The 24,781-nt window shown below is 39.9% G+C and overlaps 1 protein-coding gene across 1 annotated transcript in view; it reads left to right on the top strand.

Moving 5' to 3' along the window:
• Positions 1–2,255: 2,255 nt before the first annotated feature.
• The window catches only part of LOC107971323 (RANBP2-like and GRIP domain-containing protein 1), a 59,010-nt gene continuing 36,484 nt past the window's right edge, over positions 2,256–24,781 (top strand). Inside the window, 8 exon segments of the mRNA XM_054677997.2 lie at positions 2,256–2,299; positions 4,084–4,195; positions 4,631–4,783; positions 8,842–9,072; positions 9,418–9,563; positions 14,145–14,340; positions 20,396–20,483; positions 22,601–22,810. Coding sequence (XP_054533972.1) covers positions 9,508–9,563; positions 14,145–14,340; positions 20,396–20,483; positions 22,601–22,810 — 550 coding nt within the window. The 5' untranslated portion in view covers positions 2,256–2,299; positions 4,084–4,195; positions 4,631–4,783; positions 8,842–9,072; positions 9,418–9,507.

A 24,781-nucleotide genomic window follows, 5' to 3' on the forward strand; every position in this document is an offset into this window, starting at 1 on the left:
CCAAAAATATTGAATGGAAGATTATATAAATAAACATTTCATGAGTTTTAAATTGCAAACAGTTCTGAATAACATGATAAAAATCTCACAGCCTCCTGCTCCGTCCTACCCAGGACACGAATCATCCCTTTGTCCAACATATTCATGCTGTATGTGCTCCCCACCCGCTAGTTACATACTAGCCATCTCAGTTATCAGATCAGTTGTTGGAGTATTGCAGTGCTTGTGTTCAAGTAACCCTTATTTTATTTAAAATGGCACCAAAGAGCAAGAATAGCGATGCTGGCAGTTCACATATGCCAGAGAGAAGCCATATAGTGCTTCCTTTAAGTGAAGAGGTGAGTTTTTGACTTAGGAAAGAAAAAAGATCGTATACTGGGGTTGCTAAGATCTACGGTAAGAACAAATCTTTTGTCCATGAAATTGTGAAGAAGGAAAAAGAAATTTGTGCTAGTTTTGTTGTGACACCCCAAACTGCAAAAGTTACAGCCACAGTGTGTGATAAGTGCTTAGTTGAGATGGACAAGACATTAAATTTGTGGGTGGAGGACACAAACAGGAAACATGTTTCGATTGATGGCAACCTGGTTTGATACTATTCATCGTTTTGGACATTCACTGGGGTCTTGGAATTTCAAAAATAAGATGTTTGAGTAGCTGTATACTCTTTATCACATGGATGGAACATACTTTGGTTGTATCAGCTTTTTTTTTTTTTTTTTTTTTGAGATGGAATCATTCTGTTGCCCAGGCTGGAGTGCAGTGGTGCGGTCTCGGCCCACTGCTGCCTCCCGGGTTCAGGCGATTCTTTGCCTCAGCCTCCCAAGCAGCGGGGATTACAGGCGTGTGCCACCATGCCCAGCTAATTTTTGTATTTTTAGTAGAAAGGAGGTTTCTGCATGTTGGCCAGGCTGGTCTCGAACTCTTGGCTTCAAGTGATCCACCCGCCTCAGTCTCCGAAAGTGCTGGGATTACAGGTGTGAGCCACCGCACCCAGCCTGGTGTGCATCAGCATTTTGGACTTTGGAGTTTACGTAACCAAGGAGCCAGGCTGTGGACCTTGTTTATTACTTGAAGAATTCAATATTTATTTCTGCCTTTTTGACTCCTTGACTGTAAAATACTGATCTGATCTGTAGAGAGAACAGTACATGTACTATTAAGGCACAGGGAATCCTCAGTGCCTTAATAGATCCTAAGTACTTACTTATTCTTTCCCATAGAGGCTTACACATGGTAGGAGAAGAGATTTCTGGAATACCTTTCCTCCCCAAAGAAAGCTGGTTTCTTTTGTTTGTTAAGTGAGAGAGTGGTACCACAGGGTTTCCAAGATTTCCAAGGCTGATGAAAATTCTTAACTTCTGTTGTCTGCTTGTCTTGCTTTCTTGAATTTATTTTTTGTATGTTATGTATTTATTATTTAGAGACAGGATCTCCCTGTGTCACCCAGGCTGGAGTGCAGTGTCACAGTCATAACTCACGGCAGTGTCAACCTCCTGGGCTCAAGTGATTCTCCTTCCTTGGCCTCCTGAGTAGCTAGGAACACAGGCACGCTCCACTATGCCTGGCTATTTTTTTCCCCCTGGAGACAGGATCTTGTTGTGTTGCACAGGCTGGTTTCAAACTCTTGGCCTCAAAGCTAGCCTCCCACCTTGGTCTCTGAAAGTGCTAGAATTAAATAGAATTAAAGGTGTGACCAACTGCACCCAGCTTATTTATGATGACGATGATGATGATGTTTGGGAGATGGAGTCTCTGTCGCCCAGGCTGGAGTGCGATGGCACGATCTCAGCTGACTGCAACCTCTGGCTCACTGCAACCTCCACCTCCTGGGTTCAACTGATTCTCATGCCTTAGCCTCCCGAGTAGCTGGGATTACAGGCACCCGCCATCATGCCTGGCTAATTTTTCTATTTTTGTAGAGACAGAGTTTCACCATGTTATAACGCCAGGCTGGTCTCAAACGCCTGACCTCAGGTGATCCGCCCACTTCGGCCTCCCAAAGTGCTGGGATTACAGGCATGAGCCACTGCACCCAGCTCTATTTTTTTGTTTTGTGATAGGAAATTATAAAACATGGAATTATGCATTTGTCAGGCTTTAAAAAAAACTTCTAAGTGAATGAAAATGGCATATTTGAACATAAACTTAGGGCAGATTTTTACTACTTTTGAAAAAATGTTGGAAAATATTTCTGTATGAAACGTAAAACAACTTTTAATTTTTTTTAGAAGTCAACGAGAGGATTCTATTTTGCAAAGCTGTATTATGAAGCTAAAGAATATGATCTTGCTAAAAAGTAAGTACAAACTGTAACATGTATTCTTTTTTTTAAAATCAATGCCTTTTCTCATTTTCTTCTTTGAAATAGGTAAAAATATGTTCTTAGTAGTTCTTCCTAAGTGTATTCTGGAATAAGGGATTTATCACTCAGACTGATGCTAAGGACCAGCCTAGATTCCATTGAGATTGAAACCGTAATTAGTGTTTTCTGCATGCTGCTGCTTTATACCAAGGGCAAGAAATTGTTTGGCTTAAAACACTTTTTCTAAAAATTGTCTTCTGTTGGAGTAAAAGAGGACCATGCCTATATCTTAATTTGTTTTTGGTTAGATATCTGATACCTTAATCAGATGGAAAATAGCAATGAATAAAAAACTGTAATTGTAAGGCAGGAGAATAGCTTGTATAAAAGATCTTTAATTGACACAATATGTGATGCTCTAAGGCTCTATCCTAGGGATAAGAAGCTTGGTGATTCTGATTTCCTGACTGGGAGTGGATTAAAGCAGGAAATTAAGAGGGAGGCAGACTTTTTTTTTTTTTTTTTTAAGGAAAAAATGATTTTTACTTGTCAACAAATCCATTTTGACCAAATTAAAACTTGTGCTATCTAGATGCTTCTGTGTTTAGATTTGCTGTTTGTTCATCAGGATATGCTCATTTTCCTCTTTGTTAAAATGGCCAAGGATTAGAAGTCAGTGTCTAGTTTCAGTTCTTCCCTTAATTAATGGGAAAGATTGTTTTAATTTCCTATTTTAGGCAGTATCTGTCTCTCTTGCTCAGGCTGGAGGGCAGCAGCTAGCTCCATCTTTGCTCACTGTAACCTCTGCCTTCTGGGCTCAAGAGATCTTCCCACCTCAGCGCCCCGAGTAGCTGGGGGTACAGATGAGCACCACCACACCTGGCTAAGGTTTGCATTTTTTGGTAGAGACAGGTGTCACTATGTTGCCCAGGCTAGTCTTGAACTTCTGAGCACAGCAGTCTGCCTGCCTCGGCCTCCCATACTGTTGGGACTACAGGTGTGTGTTACTGCTCCCAGCTGGGAGGCAGGCTTTTAAAGGCATCCAAAGGAAGATGGAAATGTTGGTAAGAAAGGAAAATGGTGGTACATAAATTATGTAACTAGCAGCACTGTGACTGTTAACTCTTGTACCTTTTTACTGTGAGACTTTAATCCCTTAGTTTGGGTCTGGCCTAATTTCTCTGATGGTAATACTGTCAAGGAACCTAGAGGATATTTACTTATTTTAGTTGTTACTTGATTTGAGAAATGGAAATTTCCTGTATTTGGTACTGTAATTAGTAATTTGTCTTCTGTTCGATTTTAGCTGGATATAGTACTGTTAGAAATTACTTTCTTGCTTAAAGGGTAAGTGTATTTCCCTTTGTTGTTTGGGAAATTGTTGCTGTTTGGTATTTTGCATTATGATAACTTTAAAAATGTTTACTATAATCACTTCTAATTTATTTGCAAAACTGTTAGTGCTTTATTAAAATGTGATCAGGAAGAAAAAGCAATTTATATGTTCATTTCTTATGCATGGATAACACTGGAGAAAAATTTGGTAAATGTGACATTTAATGGTAAAATGAGTATGTGGTCAACTCTATGTACGTGTTTTTAAGTATTACCCATTTCTTTCTATGAATACTTCTGAGTTATCTGCATAAATAGTGGTAGTTTTGAGTAACAATATAAACGAGTTTAGTGGTTGCTTTGGTTTAAGATGTATTCTTCGGTTAGCATTTAAAAGTACAGTTCTAAGTTTAATTTACTTTTGTATTGCTTTTGAAAAACAGATACATATGTACTTACATTAATGTGCAAGAGAGGGATCCCAGAGCTCACAGATTTCTGGGTCTTCTTTATGAATTGGAAGAAAACACAGAGAAAGCCGTTGAATGTTACAGGGTAAGTTATAGGATTCAAATATAGCCTTTGCATAGGCAAACACATGATGCCCAGAGAAATTTATATAAGTAAGTCAAATATATTTTATGAATATCATAAAACAGGCATTGGTATCATAGTACAATTATGTGACACAGCTTGGAACAGATTTAGAATTGTTTAACACCTATAAATTGTAAGTCTAACACGGTCAGAAATGGTGTTCTTTTGTGTTTTTTGCATTCAAATGACACAAATATAATTTTTATTTGATTCGTTTCCAGAAAATTCCAAGACACTTTTATTTTAACACCTTTGATGTAACATGTTTTCTCTAGAAGTAGAATTTTTTAAGGGTTGGAGTGATAATTTTTAACCTTTATATATAAGTATATATACTCCTACATACATACATACAATTTATTTACTAATCTTTAATTTCTTTTCTGATATTAGTGTTCAGTGGAATTAAACCCAACACAAAAAGATCTTGTGTTGAAGATTGCAGAATTGCTTTGTAAAAATGATGTTACTGATGGAAGAGCAAAATACTGGGTTGAAAGGGCAGCTAAACTTTTCCCAGGAAGTCCTGCAATTTATAAACTAAAGGTAAACATACAAAACATAAAGGGAGAAAACTTAAGACATAACCATTTCTAATATTTGGAGTTTAAATTACTTTTCAATAGCAAACCTTAAGCCCAGGTGTTTGTGTTTCCTTTAACATTTTTCTTTTAAAAAGTGTATTAAAACCTTTCTGAGCATCTGCTGTCTTATTAGGCATTGTTATACTTTATAAGTGACATCTCATTTACCCTTCTGGAATAATTAATATTTTAGGGATTTTACAGTTTAGTAGCTGTAAACTAAGTAGAGCTAAGATTTACATTAAGTTCTGTCTGGTATACAATTTTTGCTTCATTAAGTGAAAATTACCTACAGGATGACAATTTAGGGATATTTTAAAGAAGAGTTTTCTAATAACTATTGTCTGAAAGTAGAAGGGATTGTATTTTGAGATAGTAAAGTTTTCAAGCAAAAGATAAAAGGTGGTTTCTCTAGTATGTAAGACGTAATTACTAAAAATGGTAGGAAGTTCTTGCTAGTGTGTTGACTGGTCCTGATATTCTTTATAGAGCAAAATATAGTTTACTAAGTAACTGTTCTGGAGAAAATCTACACAAATATGTTTGGCAAACATTTAAAATGTATATTGTAATGTTTTATATATTAATGTATACTTTATTGTGTATGTACAATATAAAATTATAAATGTATATTTGCCTTTAGCCTCCTCCTACCCCCGTTATATATGTTTCTGATAGAAATTTTAAAAATTTTAATTTTGAAATAATTATAGATTTTTTTGCACAGGAAGTTGCAAAGATAGCACAGAAAGATCCTATATGCTACTTCATTTTTCCCCAGTGCTTATACAGGTTGAGCATTTAAAATCCGAAATCCTAAATGCTCCAAAATCTGAAATTTTTTGAGCACTGACATAATGCTCAAAGAAATGCTCATTGGAAAATTTTGGATTTCAGATTTTCAGATTTGGGATGCTCTGCCTGCTAAGTATCCTGCAAATATTCCAAAGTCTGAAAAAATTCAAAATCTGAAATACTTCTGGTCTCAAGCATTTTGGATAAGGGATACTCAACCTGTTTAACCCGACCAAAGCACAATATCAAAATCAGGAATTTTGACATTGGTACAATGTGTATGTATAGTTTTCTTTCATTTTATCACGTGTAGATTCATACCACCACTGCTGTCAAGATACAGAACTACTCTATTACCACAGAGATCTTCCTCATGCTGCCCCTTTTGTAGTCATGCTATTTACTTCTCTTCACTATGCCTGACCTCTGGCAACCATTAATCTGTTCTCCATCTTTATACTTTGGTGATTTCAAAATGTTATGTAAATGTCATCATAAAATGTGTGACTTTTTTTTTCTTTTTTCATTGTTTTTGAGACGGAGTCTCGCTCCGTTGCCCAGGTTGGAGTTCACTGGCGCAATCTCGGCTCACTGCCACCTGCGCCTCCCAGGTTCAAGCAATTCTCCTGCCTCAGCCTTCCGGGTAGCTGGGACTACAGGCACATGTTACCGCGTCCCGCTTATTTTTGTATTTTTAGCAGAAATGGGGTTTTGCCATGTTGGCCTGGCTGGTCTCGAACTCCTGACCTCATGTGATCTGCCCACCCCAGCCTCCCAAAGTGCTAGGGTTACAGGCGTGAGCCACTGCGCCCAGCCAAGCATGTGACCTTTTGAGGTTGGCTTGTTCAGTCAGCATAATACCATTTGTGATCCATATTAAGTTTTGTATATCCATAGTTGGTTCCTTTACTTCTGAGTAGTATTTCATGGTCCACAATTTAACCATTCACTTTTTTTATTTTTATGTTTTTGAGACAGAGTCTTGCTCTGTCGCCCATGCTGGAGTGCAGCGGTGCTATCTCGGCTCACTGCAACTTCTGCCTCCCGGGTTCTCAGGTGATCCACCCACTTTGGCCTCCCAAAGTGCTGGGATTACAGGTGTGAGCCACTGTGCCCAGCCTTAACCATTCACTTTTGAGGGGCATTTTGGTTATTTCTAGGTTTTGGCTATTGTTCAACTGCTATGAACAATCATGTCCAGATTTTTGAAGCTGAAAAAGCATTGAAGATGCTTCCAAAGATAAATATTACTGATAAGTTTTTCTCCCCAGTAATAAGCAGCTGGATTTTAAATATTAGACTAAAACGTGAGGTCTAATTGTGCAGATTTCTTTACTCTCTTAGGTGTTATGCCTCAAACATAACTCCCATATTGGGCGTGGCAATCCAGTTAATCTGGTGTCAGTAGTGTTAAAGAACATATGTAATGGCAGGAGATTGTTTTCTTGCAGTGTAACAAGTTAGATACTTTGAAGCACTCTTTAAAGATTTTCTTTAATAACTTGAAGGCACTGTTACACCTTTCCTGTATCAGATTTTTTTTTTTTTTTGGAATTGAAATCCATGAGATTTATAATTGTCATGCAAAGTAATTCCATTTCTCCTAAAATTTAAGGCTTGCTAAGGTAAACAGTTTCTAACATTTGTTTAATGAATGAGAGTATTACTGTTGAGAAGGCTTTTTCTCTCAAGTATGAGATAGAACTTTTTAAAAGCACTCATAGTGGTTTTTAAAAAAATGTTTAACATAGAGTCAAAGACTAGGGCTTTTGCAATAGGGAGAGACCAGGGTATCATCCATCTCATCCAGAAGAGGAGAAATTGATAAAGGAGAGAGGGGAATGAAATACAGAGTACTAATGGGCGGCTTGGTCTTGAGAGCTGGGGAAAGACGAGTTTAAGTAGGTAAGGTAAAATGGAATTTATATGTGATAGCATCAGGTTTCTCAGTGAAGGATGAATCTAGGTTATAAGTTGAAAGTGAGGGTCAAAGGAAGGTATGGGGAAGTTGAGGAAATAGGAGGAGGTGTGAAGTGTCAGGGAGTGGAGAAAGTGAGTCTGTTAGTACTAAAATGGTATTTTGTTTTAGGCAGCACCAGTTTGATGGTTGAGATAATGCAAATGAAATCAGTTAACTTGGGGTTATGATTTCCCAAGTCTAAGCACACAGAAACCAGTTGGGAGGGTTCTGAGGAAAAGAGGGAATTAGTTGAAGGGATCTGTAAGCAAACAGTAATTATGGATATAAGGGATTATAGCATTTTTTGCCTGACAGAAGAAAGTGTGTGTATTTATATGTGTTTACAGGTGTTTAAAACTTAATGATGTTATTGTCTTGAAGGGAACTTGTCATCTGGTGGAGAAGTATATTTCTGAAAGTAAGGGTATGTAGGCCCTCAGTGAGGTGGAAGAATAAGAAGGATGGTATGGTGGTTTCGGTGGTATGACCAAAATGCAGATTTTGAAGACCTGTGTCAGTGGCAAGGGGATGGTTGAGGTTGGAGTAGAGGATAACATCACTGGAGATGAGGTGATTAAGGAACTGAGTAGTCAGCCTGGGCAACACGGCAAGACCCCATCTCTACAGAACGTTAAAAAAAATTAGCCGGGCATGGTGGTGCATGCCTATGGTCCTAGCTTCTTGAGAGGCTGATGGAAGAGCATCGCAAATGAGAAGCGAGTGGCCACAAACCCTACTTCCTCTCCTTGTATGTAAGTTCAGAGAGAAAAAGCCATCATGGTAGTGGGGGTTATCCTGAGATGATACTGTCTTCATTTAAGGTCAGGAAGTGATGACAGTGCTTTGAGATGATGATGAAAGTAACAGAACAGTGGGAGGAGAGGGGATGTGGGATTGAGTCAGATTTAAGGAGATACAGAGCAGTTTGAGCATAAGGACCTTGTTGCTGAGGATTGACTGGGGAGGTCTAGGCTTCTGGTGGTGACTCAGATGGGCAGGGATGTGTGGCAATAGTCCTGGTAGTCTCTGAAGAGAGTATGAGCTACTGCAGTAATCACAGATGCTTTTCTTCACATATAGTTCTTGAGGCTTAGTTTCTGGGTTGTAAGCAACTCTCAGAAGGGATGAATAAGGTATATAGGATGGTGTTTTTGGTGGCATCATCATAAAACTAGACATAGTGGAATGGTGCTTTTTGGGAGCATGACTTGTTTAAAATTGCACAAGTGTTACTCTAATAATTTTTCTTTTTCCCCTCTAAATAGGAACAGCTTCTAGATTGTGAAGGTGAAGAGGGACGGAATAAACTTTTTGACTTGATTCAGTCAGAACTTTATGTAAGACCTGATGACGTCCATGTGAACATCCGGCTAGTGGAGTTGTATCGCTCAACTAAAAGATTGAAGGATGCTGTGGCCTGCTGCCATGAGGCAGAGAGGAACATAGCTTTGCCTTCAAGTTTAGAGTGGAATTCGTGTGTTGTACAGACCCTTAAGGTAGATAAAAGCTATTGGGTCTTTACATTTCTATGTAGGCAATTAGCATACATCTTTTTGTACTAAAGCAGCAGTGCCCCGCAGGACTTAAATTTCTTTTATTTAGGTAGAACAGTTATAAAATGAAATTTTTACCAGGATCAGTTAAATTTATAATGGGAAAATTGGGGAGATAACTATGATAAATGGATATATTTTTGGTGTTTTCATTTATAAGGTTGATGTAAAAATCAATGTAGTTTCACAAACGTGGTTGGAGTGAGAAAAGGAATTTGTAGGCATAAAATGGTTAATTTCTTAACACTTGATTAAGTTTTGTAACTTACTATTCATTCCACAAAATAGGAATATCTGGAGTCTTTACAGTGTTTGGAGTCTGATAAAAGTGACTGGCGAGCAACCAATAAAGACTTACTGCTGGCCTATGCTAATCTTATGCTTCTTATACTTTCTACTAGAGATGTGCAGGAAAGTAGAGAATTACTGGAAAGGTGCGTTGACTTTGAGGAGAATGCTTTAGTATAAATTGTAGTTTTTCTTTTTGCAGTAAGTTCATTGCTCTAAATTTCTTTACTGAATCATTATTTCTGTAATGTACCTAGGAGTTATAGTTAATACAGTGAACCACTAGGAGGCAATCTTATTTTTCTTCTTTTACGGGGAAGTTCTAATTGGTTTTATATGACTTTCCTTTTTAGAGAACTCTTATAGTTCAAGCTTGATTAAAATTAGCCTTATGGTTAAATACTCAGTTTTGTCATAGTCACGCTTAAAATGAATGTTCTAACTGCTATTTCATATTTTATTTTTTATAATAGTATAATCTTGAGTGAAAATTAAAGTTCATCTGTCATCAGATGGCTAGGTTCACATGTACTAGTATAAGCACTTAGCATCACTGGTATTTCAGAAAATACTGTTTTAGCTAAGAAACAAAATAACTCAACTATGTGATTTACCTTTTTTCCTAAATTTTGATTTTGAAAACCAGTGTCTCCATTTTGAAAATAAATTCCATTGAACAAAAACATCACTTGGATTTGTATAAAGATGTTAGTTTAGAGCAGGGGTTGATTAGAACTTGTGGGCCAAATATGGCCCCTGCCTAATTTTGTTAATATTTATTGGAATGCAGCATGCCTCTGTTTATGTATTGTCTGTGGCTGCTTACATACTACAAGGTTGCAGCAGAGATTGTATGCCTGTAAAGCCAGATTAGTAATCTCCTCCTTTTTGTAGAAAAAGTTTACTGATTGCTAGTTTAGGCTGTCCATTTGTTTGGAAGTTAATTTATTTCCCCATCTGGTATAAGGAAAGAAGTTCATTTCACTGAGTGCAGGGAGTAGGTAATTTTCTTGAAAAAGTACAAAGTGTCCTAAATTGGTAGGGTAAGAGCAGTGTCTAAAAGAACTAACATAACTTTAAGATTATTTTAGAAAACATGTAGGATGTTTTATTTTGTGTTCTTTGTATACTCAAATTTTTTGGTCACAAGTTCCTTTTACATTTTTCTTAAGGACATCAAAGATCTTTGTATGTGGGTTCCTTTTTTTCTTTCTTTCTTTCTTTTTTGTTTTTTTTTTTTTTTTTTTTTTTGAGATGGAGTCTTGCTCTGTCACCAGGCTGGAGTGCAGTGGCACGACCTTGACTCACTGTAACCTCTGCCTCCTGGGTTCAGGCGATTCTCCTGCCTCAGCCTCCCGAGTAGCTGGGACCACAGGTGCACACCACCACGGCCAGCTAATTTTTGTATTTTTAGTAGAGACGGGGTTCAGGATGGTCTCAATCTCTCTTTTTTTTTTTGAGACTGAGTCTTGCTCTCGCCAGGTTGGCATGCAGTGGTGCAGTCTCGGCTCACTGCAACCTCTGCCTCCTGGGTTCAAGTGATTCTCTTGTCTCTGCCTCCTGAATAGGTGGGACTACAGGTGCCCGACACAACACCTGGCTAATTTTTTTTTTTTTTTTTTTTTTTTTGAGACAGAGTCTCGCTCTGTCACCCAGCCTGGAGTACAGTGGCGCAATCTCGGCTCACTGCAAGCTTCACAATTTCCTCTCAATGCTCTGAATAAGAGCTTATCCTCCTGCCTCAGGTTGTTCCCCACCAGGATGCCCCAGGAGGGCCCTGAGGACAGCCCTTGGCCCTCAGAGGGGGAGGCTCAGGAGGGGAGATGACCATGGGGATGGAGTCACTCAGGGGAGAATCTGGACCATGAGGGGGTGACTTGGGGGCCTGAAGGGAGGACACTGAGGAAGATAAAAAGCTGGTGCCACCCTAGGCAGTTTCACAGTGTGGCTTAGGGCGGTGGGTGACAGATGGTTTGTCAGATCAGTTAATCAGGACTCATGGGCCCTTTGTTACCCCCCTTGTGAACCTCCCAGGTTCACGCCATTCTTCTGCCTCAGCCTCCTGAGTAGCTGGGACTACAGGCGCCCACCACCACACTCGGCTAATTTTTTTGTATTTTTAGTAGAGACGGAGTGTCACTTGTTAGCCAGGATGGTCTCGATCTCCAGACCTCATGATCTGCCCTCCTCGGCCTCCCAAAGTGTTGGGATTACAGGTGTGAGCCACCGCGCTCAGCCCACACCTGGCTAATTTTTGTATTTTTAGTAGAAACAGGGTTTCATCATGTTGGCCAGGATGGTCTCGATCTTTTTTTTTTGAGACGGAGTCTCGCTCTGCTGCCCAGACTGGAGTGCAGTGGCGCCATCTCGGCTCACTGCAAGCTCTGTCTCCAGGGTTCACGCCATTCTCCTGCCTCAGCCTCCTGAGTAGCTGGGCCTACAGGTGCCCGCCACCACACCCAGCTAATTTTTTATATTTTTAGTAAAGATGGGGTTTCACTGTGTTAGCCAGGATGGTCTTGATATCCTGACCTTGTGATCCGCCTGCCTCAGCCTCCCAAAGTGCTGGGATTACAGGCATGAGCCACCGCGCCCGGCTGATCTCGATCTCTTGACCTCTTGATCTGTCTACCTTGGCCTCCCAAAGTACTGGAAGGTCTCAATCTCTTGACATTGTGATCCGCCTGCTTTGGCCTTCCAAAGTGCTGGGATTGCAGGTCTGAGCCACTGCACCCGGCCGTATGTGGGTTATTTCTGTCAGTGTTTATTACATTAGAAATTAAAACAAATAAAAAATGTAATCCATTAAAAATGTAATAAGCCCTATTGTGTGTTAATAATAATAGCTTTTTTTTTTTTTTTTTTTTTTTTTTGAGATGGAGTTTTGCTCTTGTTGCCCAGGCTAGAGTGCAACAGTGTGATCTCGGATCACTGCAACCTCTGCTTCCCAGGTTCAAGCGATTCTCCTGCCTCAGCCTCCCAAGTAGCTGGAATTACAGGTGCCCACCACCACGCCTGGCTAATTTTTTGTATTTTTAGTAGAGATGGGGTTTCACCATGTTGGCTAGGCTGGTCTTGAACTCCTGACCTCAGGTGATCCACCTGCCTCAGCCTCCCAAAGTGCTGGAATTACATGTGTGAGCCACTGTGCAGGGCCAATAATAGCATTTTTTATGAAAAATAATTATTTTCCAACAGCAAAAAAGTAGTCAGAAAAGTGTCATTGTTTTTGCATTTTTGTAAATCTTTTTAATGTCTCGCTTAATAGAACATAGCTAGATTCTCATTTACTTCCTCTTTCAGTCTGTAAAACTATTACATGTCATGAAGCCTCTAGAAAACTCAGCTCAGCGGGTCGCGGTGGCTCAGGCCTGTAATCCCAGCACTTTGGGAGGCCGAGGCGGGTGGATCACGAAGTCAGGAGATCGAGACCATCCCAGCTAACAATGGTGAAACCTTGTCTCTACTAAAAATAGAAAAAATTAGCCGGGCATGTTGGTACGCACCTATAGTCCCAGCTGCTCGGGAGGCTGAGGCAGAAGAATCGCTTGAACCTGGGAGTCAGAGGTTGCATTAAGCCAAGATTGTGCCACTGCACTCCAGCCTTGTGACAGAGGGAGATTCTGTCTCCAAAAACAAAAACAAAAAAACTCAGCTCTACATACATGAGAAAATGAGTATGTAATATATAAATATTTTTTGGTATTATTGTAAAAGTAATTTTAACTTCATGGATCCCCTGAAGGGGTTTTTGAGCACCCTCAGAGATCTTCAGACCTCATTTGCTCTGGTTGCTTTATTGTAAGCCACTTTAAAATCATGCTTCACGTTTAAGTGTTTGCTTTTTGCTTTTACTTTTCTTCCAAAGTGAGGATTTGGAGAAACATTAGGATTTAGAAGAACTAATTTAGAATATAGATTACAAATAATAGGCCAGGCATAGTGGCTCATGCCTGTAATCCCAGCACATTGGTAAGCTGAGGTGGGCGGATCGTGAGGTCAGGAGTTCGAGACCAGCCTGGCCAACATAGTAAAACCCTGTCTCTACTAAAAATATAAAAAAAGTTTAGCGGGGCATGGTGGCAGGTGCCTGTAATCCCAGCTACTCAGGAGGCTGAGTCAGGAGAATCACTTGAACCTGGGAGGTGGAGGTTGCAGTGAGCTTAGATCGTGCCATTACACTCCAGCCCAGGCGATAGTGAGAGACTCCATCTCAAAAAAAAAAAAAAAAAGACAATTTATTTAACGCTGTAATGATCTATATAGTAAAAAGAGCAATTACTGTATTGATACTCAAATACCTGTCAGTTATTTACTTATAATTTGGAAATGGTATGTCTAATTTGAGAAATTACAACTGTTAATTAAATAATGAAATTATATGATCAGGAAGAAACTACAAAATAGTCTCCCAACTTTATCCTGGTTTATTTTGAAATGTGCACCTATAATCACTAATCTTATATTTATCCTGTGATTGGAGGGCTGGAAATAACTGGGAATAAGACATCATTTGAGAGGTTAAGCATGAAGTATAGGAAGTATGCAGGATAAAAGTAAGCATTAGATGATTCATAATTTATAACATGGGGAATAAGAATTATTAGAAGTTGAATGTGGAAGATGAAGCTTGAAATAAAATTTTTATTTTCTTTTGAATTAAATGAACCATGATTATTCACAGTGCAGTAAGTGTGTATCATCTGTTTGATATTTTCATATTACAGTTTTGATAGTGCTCTTCAGTCTGCGAAATCTTCTTTGGGTGGAAATGATGAACTGTCAGCTACTTTCTTAGAAATGAAAGGACATTTCTACATGCATGCTGGTTCTCTGCTCTTGAAGACGGGTCAGCATGGTAATAATGTTCAATGGCGAGCTCTTTCTGAGCTGGCTGCATTGTGCTATGTCATAGCATTTCAGGTAAGTCTTCCACTTGTAGGAGCAATTGACATTTCATGGAGTCTTGATGTGTTTTAAATGAAGGTGTGCTCTGGTATGTAATGACAATATGTGGACAAACCTGTGGAATTAAAGTTAAAATGAATTAGTCAATTTGATACAGTGGAAAATAACTAAGTATACACAATACTGGTGAGGCTGGTGAAACAGGGATGTCGAGTGCACTCTTGTCGAAAGCCTGCATTGCCATGATTTGTTTGTAGACAAATTTGAAGAGTTTGATCTTTTTACTCTGCCATTTTTGGGAACATGATAAAGATGTAATCTCATATTATGGGTAAAGCTTGATTCAAAAAGATGTGTTACTTGGACAAAATCCTAATAAGTAGATGTAGGGCAATGGCTTTATAGCCTATGATAGAAGAATATGATTGCAATTTAACATGTTAATTGAAACACATGTATATAACATTTATGACCGTATTGTGTATATGTAACAGTATATCTATTAATCTTTGAAAACATAAAACCTTTTCTTATTTTTTATTTTTTTATTTTTTTTGAGACCAAGTCTCTCTCTGTCGCCAGGCTGGAGTGCAGTGGCATGATCTCGGCTCACTGCAGCCTCCACCTCCTGGGTTCAAGTGATTCTCCTGCCTCAGCCTCCCGAGTAGCTGGGACTACAGGCCCGTGCTACCAAGCCCAGCTAATTTTTTGTATTTTTAATAGAGATGGGGTTTCACCATGTTGGCCAGGATGGTCACAATCTCTTGACCTCGTGATCTACCTGCCTTGGTCTCCCAAAGTGCTGGGGTTACAGGCGCAAGGCACTGTGCCTGGCGTGCCTGGCCTTTTTTTTTTTTTTTTTTTTTTTGAGATGGAGTCTCGCTCTGTCGCCCAGGCTGGAGTGCAGTGGCACGATCTCGGCTCACTGCAAGCTCCGCGTCCCGAGTTCACACCATTTTCCTGCCTCAGCCTCCTGAGTAGCTGGGACTACAGGCACCCGCCACCACGCCTGGCTAATTTTTTTTTGTACTTTTAGTAGAGACGGGGTTTCACCGTGTTAGCCAGGATGGTGTCAATCTCCTGACCTAGTCATCCACCTGCCTCGGCCTCCCAAAGTGCTGGGATTTACAGGCGTGAGCCACCATGCCCGGCCTTTTTTTTTTTTTTTTTTTTTTTTAATGAGCTTGCATAAACTTTTGAAAGGAAAAGAAATAAGCAGTCTTCCAAAAAAGCATTAAACCAGGCTTAGAAAAATGATTAATTTTAGAGAAGGATTTTTTGCTTGGGGAGGGAAAAAAAAGGATTCATTACTTTTAGAGAAGGTCCCTCCTTCTAATATAAATCTTTTTTTCTTTTTGAGACGGAATTTTGCTCTTGTTCCCCAGGCTGGAGTGCAATGGCGCCATCTGGCTCACTGCAACCTCCGCCTCCCGGGTTCAAGCGATTGTCCTGCTTCAGCCTCCCGAGTAGCTGGGATTACAGGCACACGCCACCACGCCCATCTAATTTTGTATTTTTAGTAGAGACGAGGTGTCTCCATGTTGGTCAGGCTGGTCTTGAGCTCCTGAACTCAGATGATCTGCGCGTCTTGCCCTCTCAAAGTGCTGGGATTACAGGCAGTGAGCCAGCATGCCCTGCCTAATATAAATCTTTTTATTTTTATTTGAGACGGAGTCTCGCTGTGTCACCAGGCTGGAGTGCAGTGGCGCAATCTCAGCTCACTGCAACCTGTGTCTCCTGGGTTCAAGTGATTCTCCTGCTTCAGCCTGTCATGTATCTGGGATTACAGGCACACACCACCATGCCTGGCTAATTTTTTGTATTTTTTAATAGAGATGGGGTTTCACCATGTTAGCCAGGATGGTCTCGATCTTCTGACCTCGTGATCCACCCGACTCGGCCTCTCAAAGTGCTGGGATTACAGGTATGAGCCATCGAGCCCGGGCTGTAAATCTTTTAAAAACACCGTTGATAGACAGTTCACATGTTAAGTGCTAATATTTGCTCAGTAGAAACTTCTGTGTTCATAAGGAGTGGATTAGTGAAAATTAATGGATTTAGTGAGGTTCACTAGGTAATACAAACATTAAAAGGTTCTTATAGAAATTCTCAAGTAACTGATAGTTCTTATTTTTATTTATTTTAATTTTTTTTTGAGACGGAGTCTCTCTCTGTCGCCCAGGCTGGAGCACAGTGGCACGACCTCGGCTCACTGCAAGCTCTGCCTCCTGGGTTCACGCCATTCTCCTGCCTCAGCCTCCCGAGTAGCTGGGACTACAGGCACCCACCACCACGCCTGGCTAATTTTTTTGTATTTTCAGTAGAGATGGGGTTTCACCGTGTTAGCCAGGATGGTCTCGATCTCCTGACCTCATGATCCGCCCACCTTGGCCTCCCAAAGTGCTGGCATTACAGGCATGAGCCACCGCGCCCTGCCAATAGTTCTTATTTTTAATGGAAACTTTAAAATTTATCTGTCTGTGTGTCTATTAGAGTCTTGCTGTGTCACCCAGGCTGGAGTGCAGTTGCGTAATCGTAGCTCACCGTAACATTGAACTGGGCTCGAGCTTCCCAGAGTGCTGGGATTATAGGTGTGAGCTACTGCGCACAGCCTAAATTTTTTTGATATGTAGTTTTGGGAGGCAGAGTCTCACTCTTGCTCTGGCTGGAGTGCAGTGGCATGATCATAGCTCACTGCATCGTCGAACTCCTGGGCTCAAGTGATCCTCTCCTGCTTCAGCCTCAGCTCAGTAGCTGGGACTACAGGTGCCTGCCACCATGCCTGGCTACATTGTTAAATTTTTTGTAAAGAACAAGGTCTTGCTATGTTTCCCAGGCTGGTTGGTCTTGAACTCCTGGCTTCAAGTGATCCTTCTGCCTTGCCCTCCCAAAGTGCTGAGATTACAGGTATGAGCCACCACACCTGACTGTGAACTTTTAATCATAATAAGTTAGTTTCCCTCTTAATCCATTCACTCAGGTCTCCTTTCCTAGATGACAGCTACTGTTAGGAGTTTCTTGGGTGTTCAGAAATATTTTTTGCACATGCAAATGTGCAATACATTCTTTCTCTGCTTTTAAAAAATATTGTGCCTCAATGTGGGTGTGCTTTACCTATTGCCAGATGCCTTGCTTTTCTAAATGTTTCTTCATTGTTCCACTTCAGCACAGAGACACCTACCTCAGTCTTTATTAACTACCACATATTTGTGTAGAATGAATATATAACAGAAACATCTTAGATGCTTGTATTTTATTTGATCAGTTTATTTTAAAGCTTAATGATCAAATGATTATAAGCATAAAATGTAGGTTATGTGCTGGCATTTGGGTATTTAAGAATTGGCTAACTTTTATGGCAAGATTTTCAGACTCTTAATCAGAGGAATACTGTGGTTCTAGTAAGTACATCTGCATTGCAGCTAGGTAGTTAACAAAGTATCTTGAAACCTTTTAGTTAAGAGGAGGAAATAGCCAGGCGTGGTGGCTCATGCCTATAATCTTAGCACTTTGGGAGGCTGAGGCGGGCGGATCACTTGAGGTCAGGAGTTTGAGACCATCCTGACCAACATGGTCAAACCCCATCTCTACTAAAAATACAAAAATTAGCCACGCCTGGTGGCAGGTGCCTGTAGTCCCAGCTACTTGAGAGGCCGAGACAGGAGAATTGCTTGAAACCAGGAGGCGGAGGTTGCAGTGAGCCAAGATCGTGCCACTGCAGCACTGCAGCCTGGCAACAGAGCGAGACTCCATCTCAAAAAAAAAAAAAAAAAAAAAAAAGGAAATAGTGAATTGAGATGATTTGATTGAGTGGATTCACAACTAATTAACTGGTCACAAATTCAACTGTTGAATAATTTTGTAAAAGAGGCCGGGTTTATGAATTGAGGTCAGTTTGAAAACAAAAAGAATGATGTCAACATTTTGTTTCTTATTTTGTGTGCTCTTTTCAACATATAGATGACAAACTTTGACATGATGTTTAGAAAACTTGTGAGTAAAAGGATAGGTGATACGAATATTTCTAAAATTCAAAATCAGAAGCTTTTAGGTTCATAAATCATATATTTTGAAAAATGAGCATATTTGGAAAGAATTATATATACATGGTTTAAAATTCTGGCGGCTCTTAAGAATATGCTATGAAGACTCCTTTCTGTTCCCTAGTTATTTACTTTCTCCACCCCCAAAGAAACTAATGTTATTGCTTTCTTGTGTGTTCTTCAGGAAATGTTTTATGCATCTCCAAGTAAACACACATATATCCCCTGTCTTTAAAAGAAGGAGGAAAACATTTGAACATTGCATTTACTTTATTTCCATTAACTGTATTTTGGAGATGTTTCCATGTCAGTATATAAAAAGGGCATTCTCATTAGTTTGGATGCTTGCATATTATTCCATTGTATGGATGTACTGTAGTTTTGGAGTTTTTAAAACCAGGGTCCTAAAGCCAGGACATTAGCTTGCTTTTACTTTTTTTTTTAATGCTACTTCAAGTAATTTAGCAATGATTAACTTGTGCCATGAATTCCTGAAAGAATTGCAGTATCAAAGTATATCTGTGCATTTATAATTTTTAGAGCTGTTGCCAAATATCTAACCCTAAAGAGGTTGTATCAAATTACATTTCCACCACCAATTAAGAAAGTGGTGATAGAATTAAAAGCCGATGCTCTAGTCACCCATATAGTTACTTTTGGCATGTTTCTAGTAAGCGGGCATTGCCTATGACTGGACGTTTTCAGTGATGGACATTCATTACTTTTCAAGATAGCCCAGTGCATCTTTAGGTGGTTTGGCTCTTGGTACTTCCTTATATAGAATAAAAATATTCTTCAAGCCTTCTACCTGTTGGTCTTGTTTCTTCTTTTGATGATTTCTTTTATAAAATAATTTTAATATGTGAAGGCAGCTGTCACGTCTTCCCTTCGCCATTCTATTCATCATGCTTTTTTTTTTTCATAGGTTATTGCATTAGGATCTCTTTAATTTCCTGGTTGTCCCATTTATTCTAGTGCTATCCCCTATTATCCATACTCTGAAAATGTGTTATCTACAATGTGGCATTTCCAAGTGTCATTTCACCTGTACTTTTTAAAGTAGGGTGTCATATCTACTCAAATAGGACAACATCTGCTGTTGTCCTATTTATGCAGGGTAGAAAAGTAATGTAATTAAATTTTCCATTTCTCTGAATGTAACATGAATATGCTTTTAGTAGAAACTAATTTCTCAGAGCTGCTCTGTGTATGCTTTTTTTTTTTTTCTTTTGTTGGAGATAGGGTCTCACTCTGTCGCCCAAGCTGGAGCACAGTGGCATGATCATGGCTCACTGCAGCCTTGACCTCCTGGATTTAAGTGATCCTCCTGCCTCAGCCTCCTGAGTAGCTGGGACCACAGGTGTGTGCCACCACGCCTGGCTAATTAAAAAAAACTTTTTTTAGAGATAGGGTCTCACCGTGTTGTTCAGGCTGGTCTTGAACTCTGGGCTCAAGTGATCCCCCCACCTTGGCCTCCCAAAGTGCTGGGATTACAGGTGTGAGCCAACATGTCTGGCCCCTCTCTTTTTTTTTTTTTTTTTTTTTTGCGATGGAGTCTCACTCTTTCACCCAGGCCGGAGTGCAATGGCGCAGTCTCGGCGCACTACTACCTCTGCCTCCCAGGTTCAAGCTATCCTTGTGCCTCAGCCTCCCGTGTAGCTGGAATTAACAGGTGTGTGCCACCATGCTTGGCTCTTTGTTTTTTTTTTTATTATTTTTAGTAGAGACTGGGTTTCACCATGTTGGCCAGGCTGGTCTCGAACTCCTGACCTCAAGTGATCAGCCCACCTTGGCCTCCCAGAGTGTTGGGATTACAGGTGTGAGCCACCACGCCTGTACCTGGCCTATCTTTCATAGGTTATATAAATTCCTTGGTTCCCAGTTTTTGCAGTCTTTTCCAATTCAGTTTAATTAATGGTTAACTGTTTATTCATTATCAAAAAAAGTACAGTGTAATAGATAAGACCATGTTACTATTAGAAGTATGGGTATCATCAAATTAAGATTTTTGATTCTAAAATTATTAGGTTCCAAGACCAAAGATTAAATTAATAAAAGGTGAAGCTGGACAAAATCTGCTGGAAATGATGGCCTGTGACCGACTGAGCCAATCAGGTAATAGTAATATTAAACTAATTTAATTTAAAAAGAAAAAGGAATTTCTGTTAAGGCATATCTTATGATAAAATCTCCATCTGTCCAGGAGATAATTTGTTAAAATTATTTCTTTTTGCCGTATCAGTTAAGAGCAATAGGTATGGAAGAGATGCGAAGAAATAGCACATTCTTTAAAAAAAATGAATATTTGATATTGTTTGTTCCTATGTGGAGAGGATTTCTTAACTCTTTCTTCATCTGGCTGCTAGAGCCTCTATCCTGAATATTTAGTCACTTCCTGAACTAAGTATAATTATTGATTTGCCAACCATTTAACACCAGCTGATTCTAAAAACACTGCTGTGGGGATATAAAGATGAAGAAGATACGGATCTGTCTTAAAGAGCTGAGAGCACAGTGAGGAAGATAGAAGATATATACTTACCTTATATTAGGCTCTTGGAATTTGTGGATTTTTTTCCCCCATTTTTGGCTTGGGATGAATCCTAAAGGTCTGTTGTGTATTACCTTTGATTTTGTTAAGATACAAACTTTAAGGTAGTTAGATGGCCATTGAATCAAGCAGTGAACTGAAGAAACATAATGCTTTCTATAAGGAGCAGTTTTGATATAAAATTGGATGAATTTTGTAAAGAGCAAGATGTAATATTAAATCAAAGTTATTATAAGCTTTGGTGTATAGTTAGGCTGTTGGCCAAAGCTCACATTGCTCTTTTATTCCATAGCCCACTTTTTTTGTGGGAGTTAGGCTTTCAGTCCTTAAAGTGACTTTCTACTTTTTTCCTTTTCTCTTTTCCTTCTACGCTTGCAGGGCTCTCATAAGTGCCTTTGCATGTTGTCACAGTTAGATAAAAATTGCCTGTATTTTTTTTTATGTCTTTGATCTGGGCATCCCGAGGGTGCCTCTGTAAGTGTGCTGAGACACAACTGTGTAGTGGTAACCAAACCTAATTGCCCAGCAGAATTAACTCGAAGGAGGGTTTTTTTAAAAAGTTCCATTGAAATATAATTTGTATACCATACGCTTCACCCATTTAAAGTGTACAGTTCAGTGGCTTTTAGTATGTTTGTAGAGTATTACCACTGTCACCACAGTCAGTTTTCGAAGATTTTCATCACTCCATGAGGAATTCCATACCTATTAGCAGTTACTCCCCATTTTACCCAAACCTCTCAGCCTTGGCAACCGCTCATCTGTCTCTGTAGGTTTGCCTATTCTGAACATTTTACATAAATGGAATCATATAGTATGTGGTCTTTTGTGACTGGCTTCTTTCATTTAGCAAGGTTTTCAAGGTTCATCTGTGTTATAGCATGTATCAGTATTTTATCCGAGGACTATGATTTTTTGATTGCTTACTGTAAACCTATGGAATAAAAATCTCTGGGAACAAGGCCTGGAAATAATTCTTTTTTTTTTTTTCCTGAGACAGTCTTACTCTGTCGCCCAGGCTGGAGTGCAGTGGCGTGATCTCGGCTCACTGCAAGCTCCGCCTCCTGGGTTCACGCCATTCTCCTCCCTCAGCCTCCCCAGTAGCTGGGACTACAGGCACCTGCCACCAGGGCCGGCTAATTTTTTTTTTTTTTTTGTATTTTTAGTAGAGATGGAGTTTCACTGTGTTAGCCAGGATGGTCTTGATCTCCTGACCTCATTATCCACCCAGCTTGGCCTCCCAAAGTGCTGGGATTACAAGCATGAGCCACCGTGCCCAGCTGGAAATAATTCTTAAAAGCTGTTTAAAGGAGGATTCTGATGAGCCAGGTTTAGAAATCAGTGTATCAGATCAGAGAATAAGAGCTTGTCCCTGTTCTCCTATGGCCACTTAAATCCAGACCTTTTCATCTAAAATGCAAATATGTTTGGCATTTTTCATACACATTCCTGTCTTTTTTCCCCCTTCTGCTGTCTTATGTAGATACTGAGAATATTAAACCTTTACTCTTTTCATTTGCTACATAAGCACCCGTTTTGTTGTCCAGCTGTATTTTTGGGGTTGGAGGGTTAGGTCTGCAATAATCATGTTATTTCCCCTTTGGGTATACAAATGAGACAACGTGAGCAAATACAATCTGTATTTATAAAGTGATGGAAATAACTTAAATTTTTTTTTCAGGGCACATGTTGCTAAACTTAAGTCATGCCAAGCAAGATTTTTAAAAAGAGGTTGTTGAAACTTTTGCCAACAAAAGCGGGCAGTCTGCATTATATGATGCTCTGTTTTCTAGTCAGTCACCTAAGGATACATCTTTTCTTGGTAGCAATGATATTGGAAACATTGATGTACAAGAACCAGAGCTTAAAGATTTGGCTAGATACGATGTTGGTAAGTTATATGTTTCAGAGGAAATGGTCTCCATCTTAATTCTTATAAATTGCCCATAATCTTATTACCCAGAAATAATGACTTAATATTTTCCTGTATTCCTTTTGTGTGTGGGTTGGGCTGGGGGGAGTTTGAATGTGTTGCTGTGGGGGTGGCATGTATTTTTTGTTGTTGTTGTTGTTTTTGAGACCAAGTTTTGCTCTTGTCACCCATGCTGGAGTGCAGTGGTGCGATCTCGGTTCACTGTAACCTCTGCCTCCCGGGTTCAAGTAATTCTACTGCCTCAGTCTCCCAAGTAGCGGGATTACAAATGCCCACCACCATGCCCAGCTAATTTTTTGTATTTTTAGTAGAGACGGGATTTCATCATGTTGGTCAGGCTGGTCTCAAACTCCTGACCTCAGGTGATCCACCTGCCTTGGCCTCCCAAAGTGCTGGGATTACAGGTGTGAGCCACCACGACCAGCCTTGTTGTATTTTGAGACAGGGTCTCACTGTGTCACCTGGGCTGGAGTGTAGTGGCATGATCGTAGGTCACTGCTGCCTTGAACTTCTGGGCTCAAGGGATTCTCTTGCCTCAGCCTCCTGAGTAGCTGGTACCATAGGCACATGCCACTCGGCCCAGATAATTTTTTTTTTTAATTGGTAGAGACAGGGTCTCCCTTTGTTGCCCAGGCTAGTCTCCAACTCCTAGGCTCAAGTGATCCTCCTGCCTAAGCCCCCCAAAGTGTTGGGATTAGGCCCGACACAGTGGCCCATATCTGTAATCCCAGCACTTTGGGAGGCCGAGGCGGGCAGATCACCTGAGATCAGCAGTTCGAGACCATCCTGGCCAACATGGTGAAACCCCGTCTCTACTAAAAATACAAAAATTACCCGGGGGTGGTGGCATGTGCCTGCAGTCCCTACTCAGGAGGCTGAGGCAGGAGAATTGCTTCAACCCGGGAGGTGGAGGTTGCAGTGAGCCAAGATCACACTGCTGCACTACAGCCTGGGCGACAGAGCGAGACTTTGTCTCAAAAACAAAAAGTGTTGGAATTATAGGCATGAGCCACTGCATCTGGCCATATTTTTCATCTAAATGGTTATGTATGATTTATCTTGCTTCCTTCATGAATTCTCTCCCATAGTCTCTGTATTAAAACTATAAATATGACTTTTATTGGCAATATAATCTTTTTTATGAAGTAGTCATAATTTGCTTGCTACTTTCTGTTATTGGGCATCCAAGTTTTCTCAACTTTTCCACTGTTAATAATCATACTCTGATAAAAACTTCAACAAAATGTGTCTTCATTGCAAGTTATTTCCATAGAGATACCTAAAAACAGAATTACTGAGACAAAGGACATGAACATCTTTAAGTCTTGCAAATTGCCAAAATGACAGAAAGATTATACCTCTTCATGCTTCCAGAAGCACATAACCTTTTCTTTTCTTTTTTTTTGAGAGAGAGTCTCACTCTGTCACCCAGGCTGGAGCACAGTGGTGCAATCTCGGCTCACTGCAACTTCCGCCTGCCAGGTTCAAGCAATTGTCTTGCCTCAGCCTCCCAAGTAGCTGGGACTATAGGCACGTGACACCGTGCTCGGCTAATTTTTTGTATTTTTAGTAGAGACGGAGTTTCACCATGCTGGCCAGGCTGGTCTCGAACTCCTGACTGCGCATAACCTTTTCAATATTGACTTTCTTGTAGAAAAACAGATTTCTTTACTGTACTGATGGATTAATATAGTGGTGTTCCATTGCTTTAATGACTTAAAGGAAACCCCATTGTTTTGGGGTTTCTTATTAGGTTAGGTGTTCTTTATTTGGCTTTTGTCAGTTGATTTTGGTTTATTGAGTTCTAGTCAGTGTCATTTTTTAAGATGGACTTAAACATTCTTCATCACTACTATTTTTATTAAAATTTCTAGAAATAATCAAGTGAGAATGCATTTAATAAGAACATGAGATTTTGCCTAACATAGA

The sequence above is a fragment of the Pan troglodytes genome, chromosome 12, assembly GCF_028858775.2.
Source record: "Pan troglodytes isolate AG18354 chromosome 12, NHGRI_mPanTro3-v2.0_pri, whole genome shotgun sequence".
NCBI classification, from domain to species: Eukaryota; Metazoa; Chordata; class Mammalia; order Primates; family Hominidae; genus Pan; species Pan troglodytes.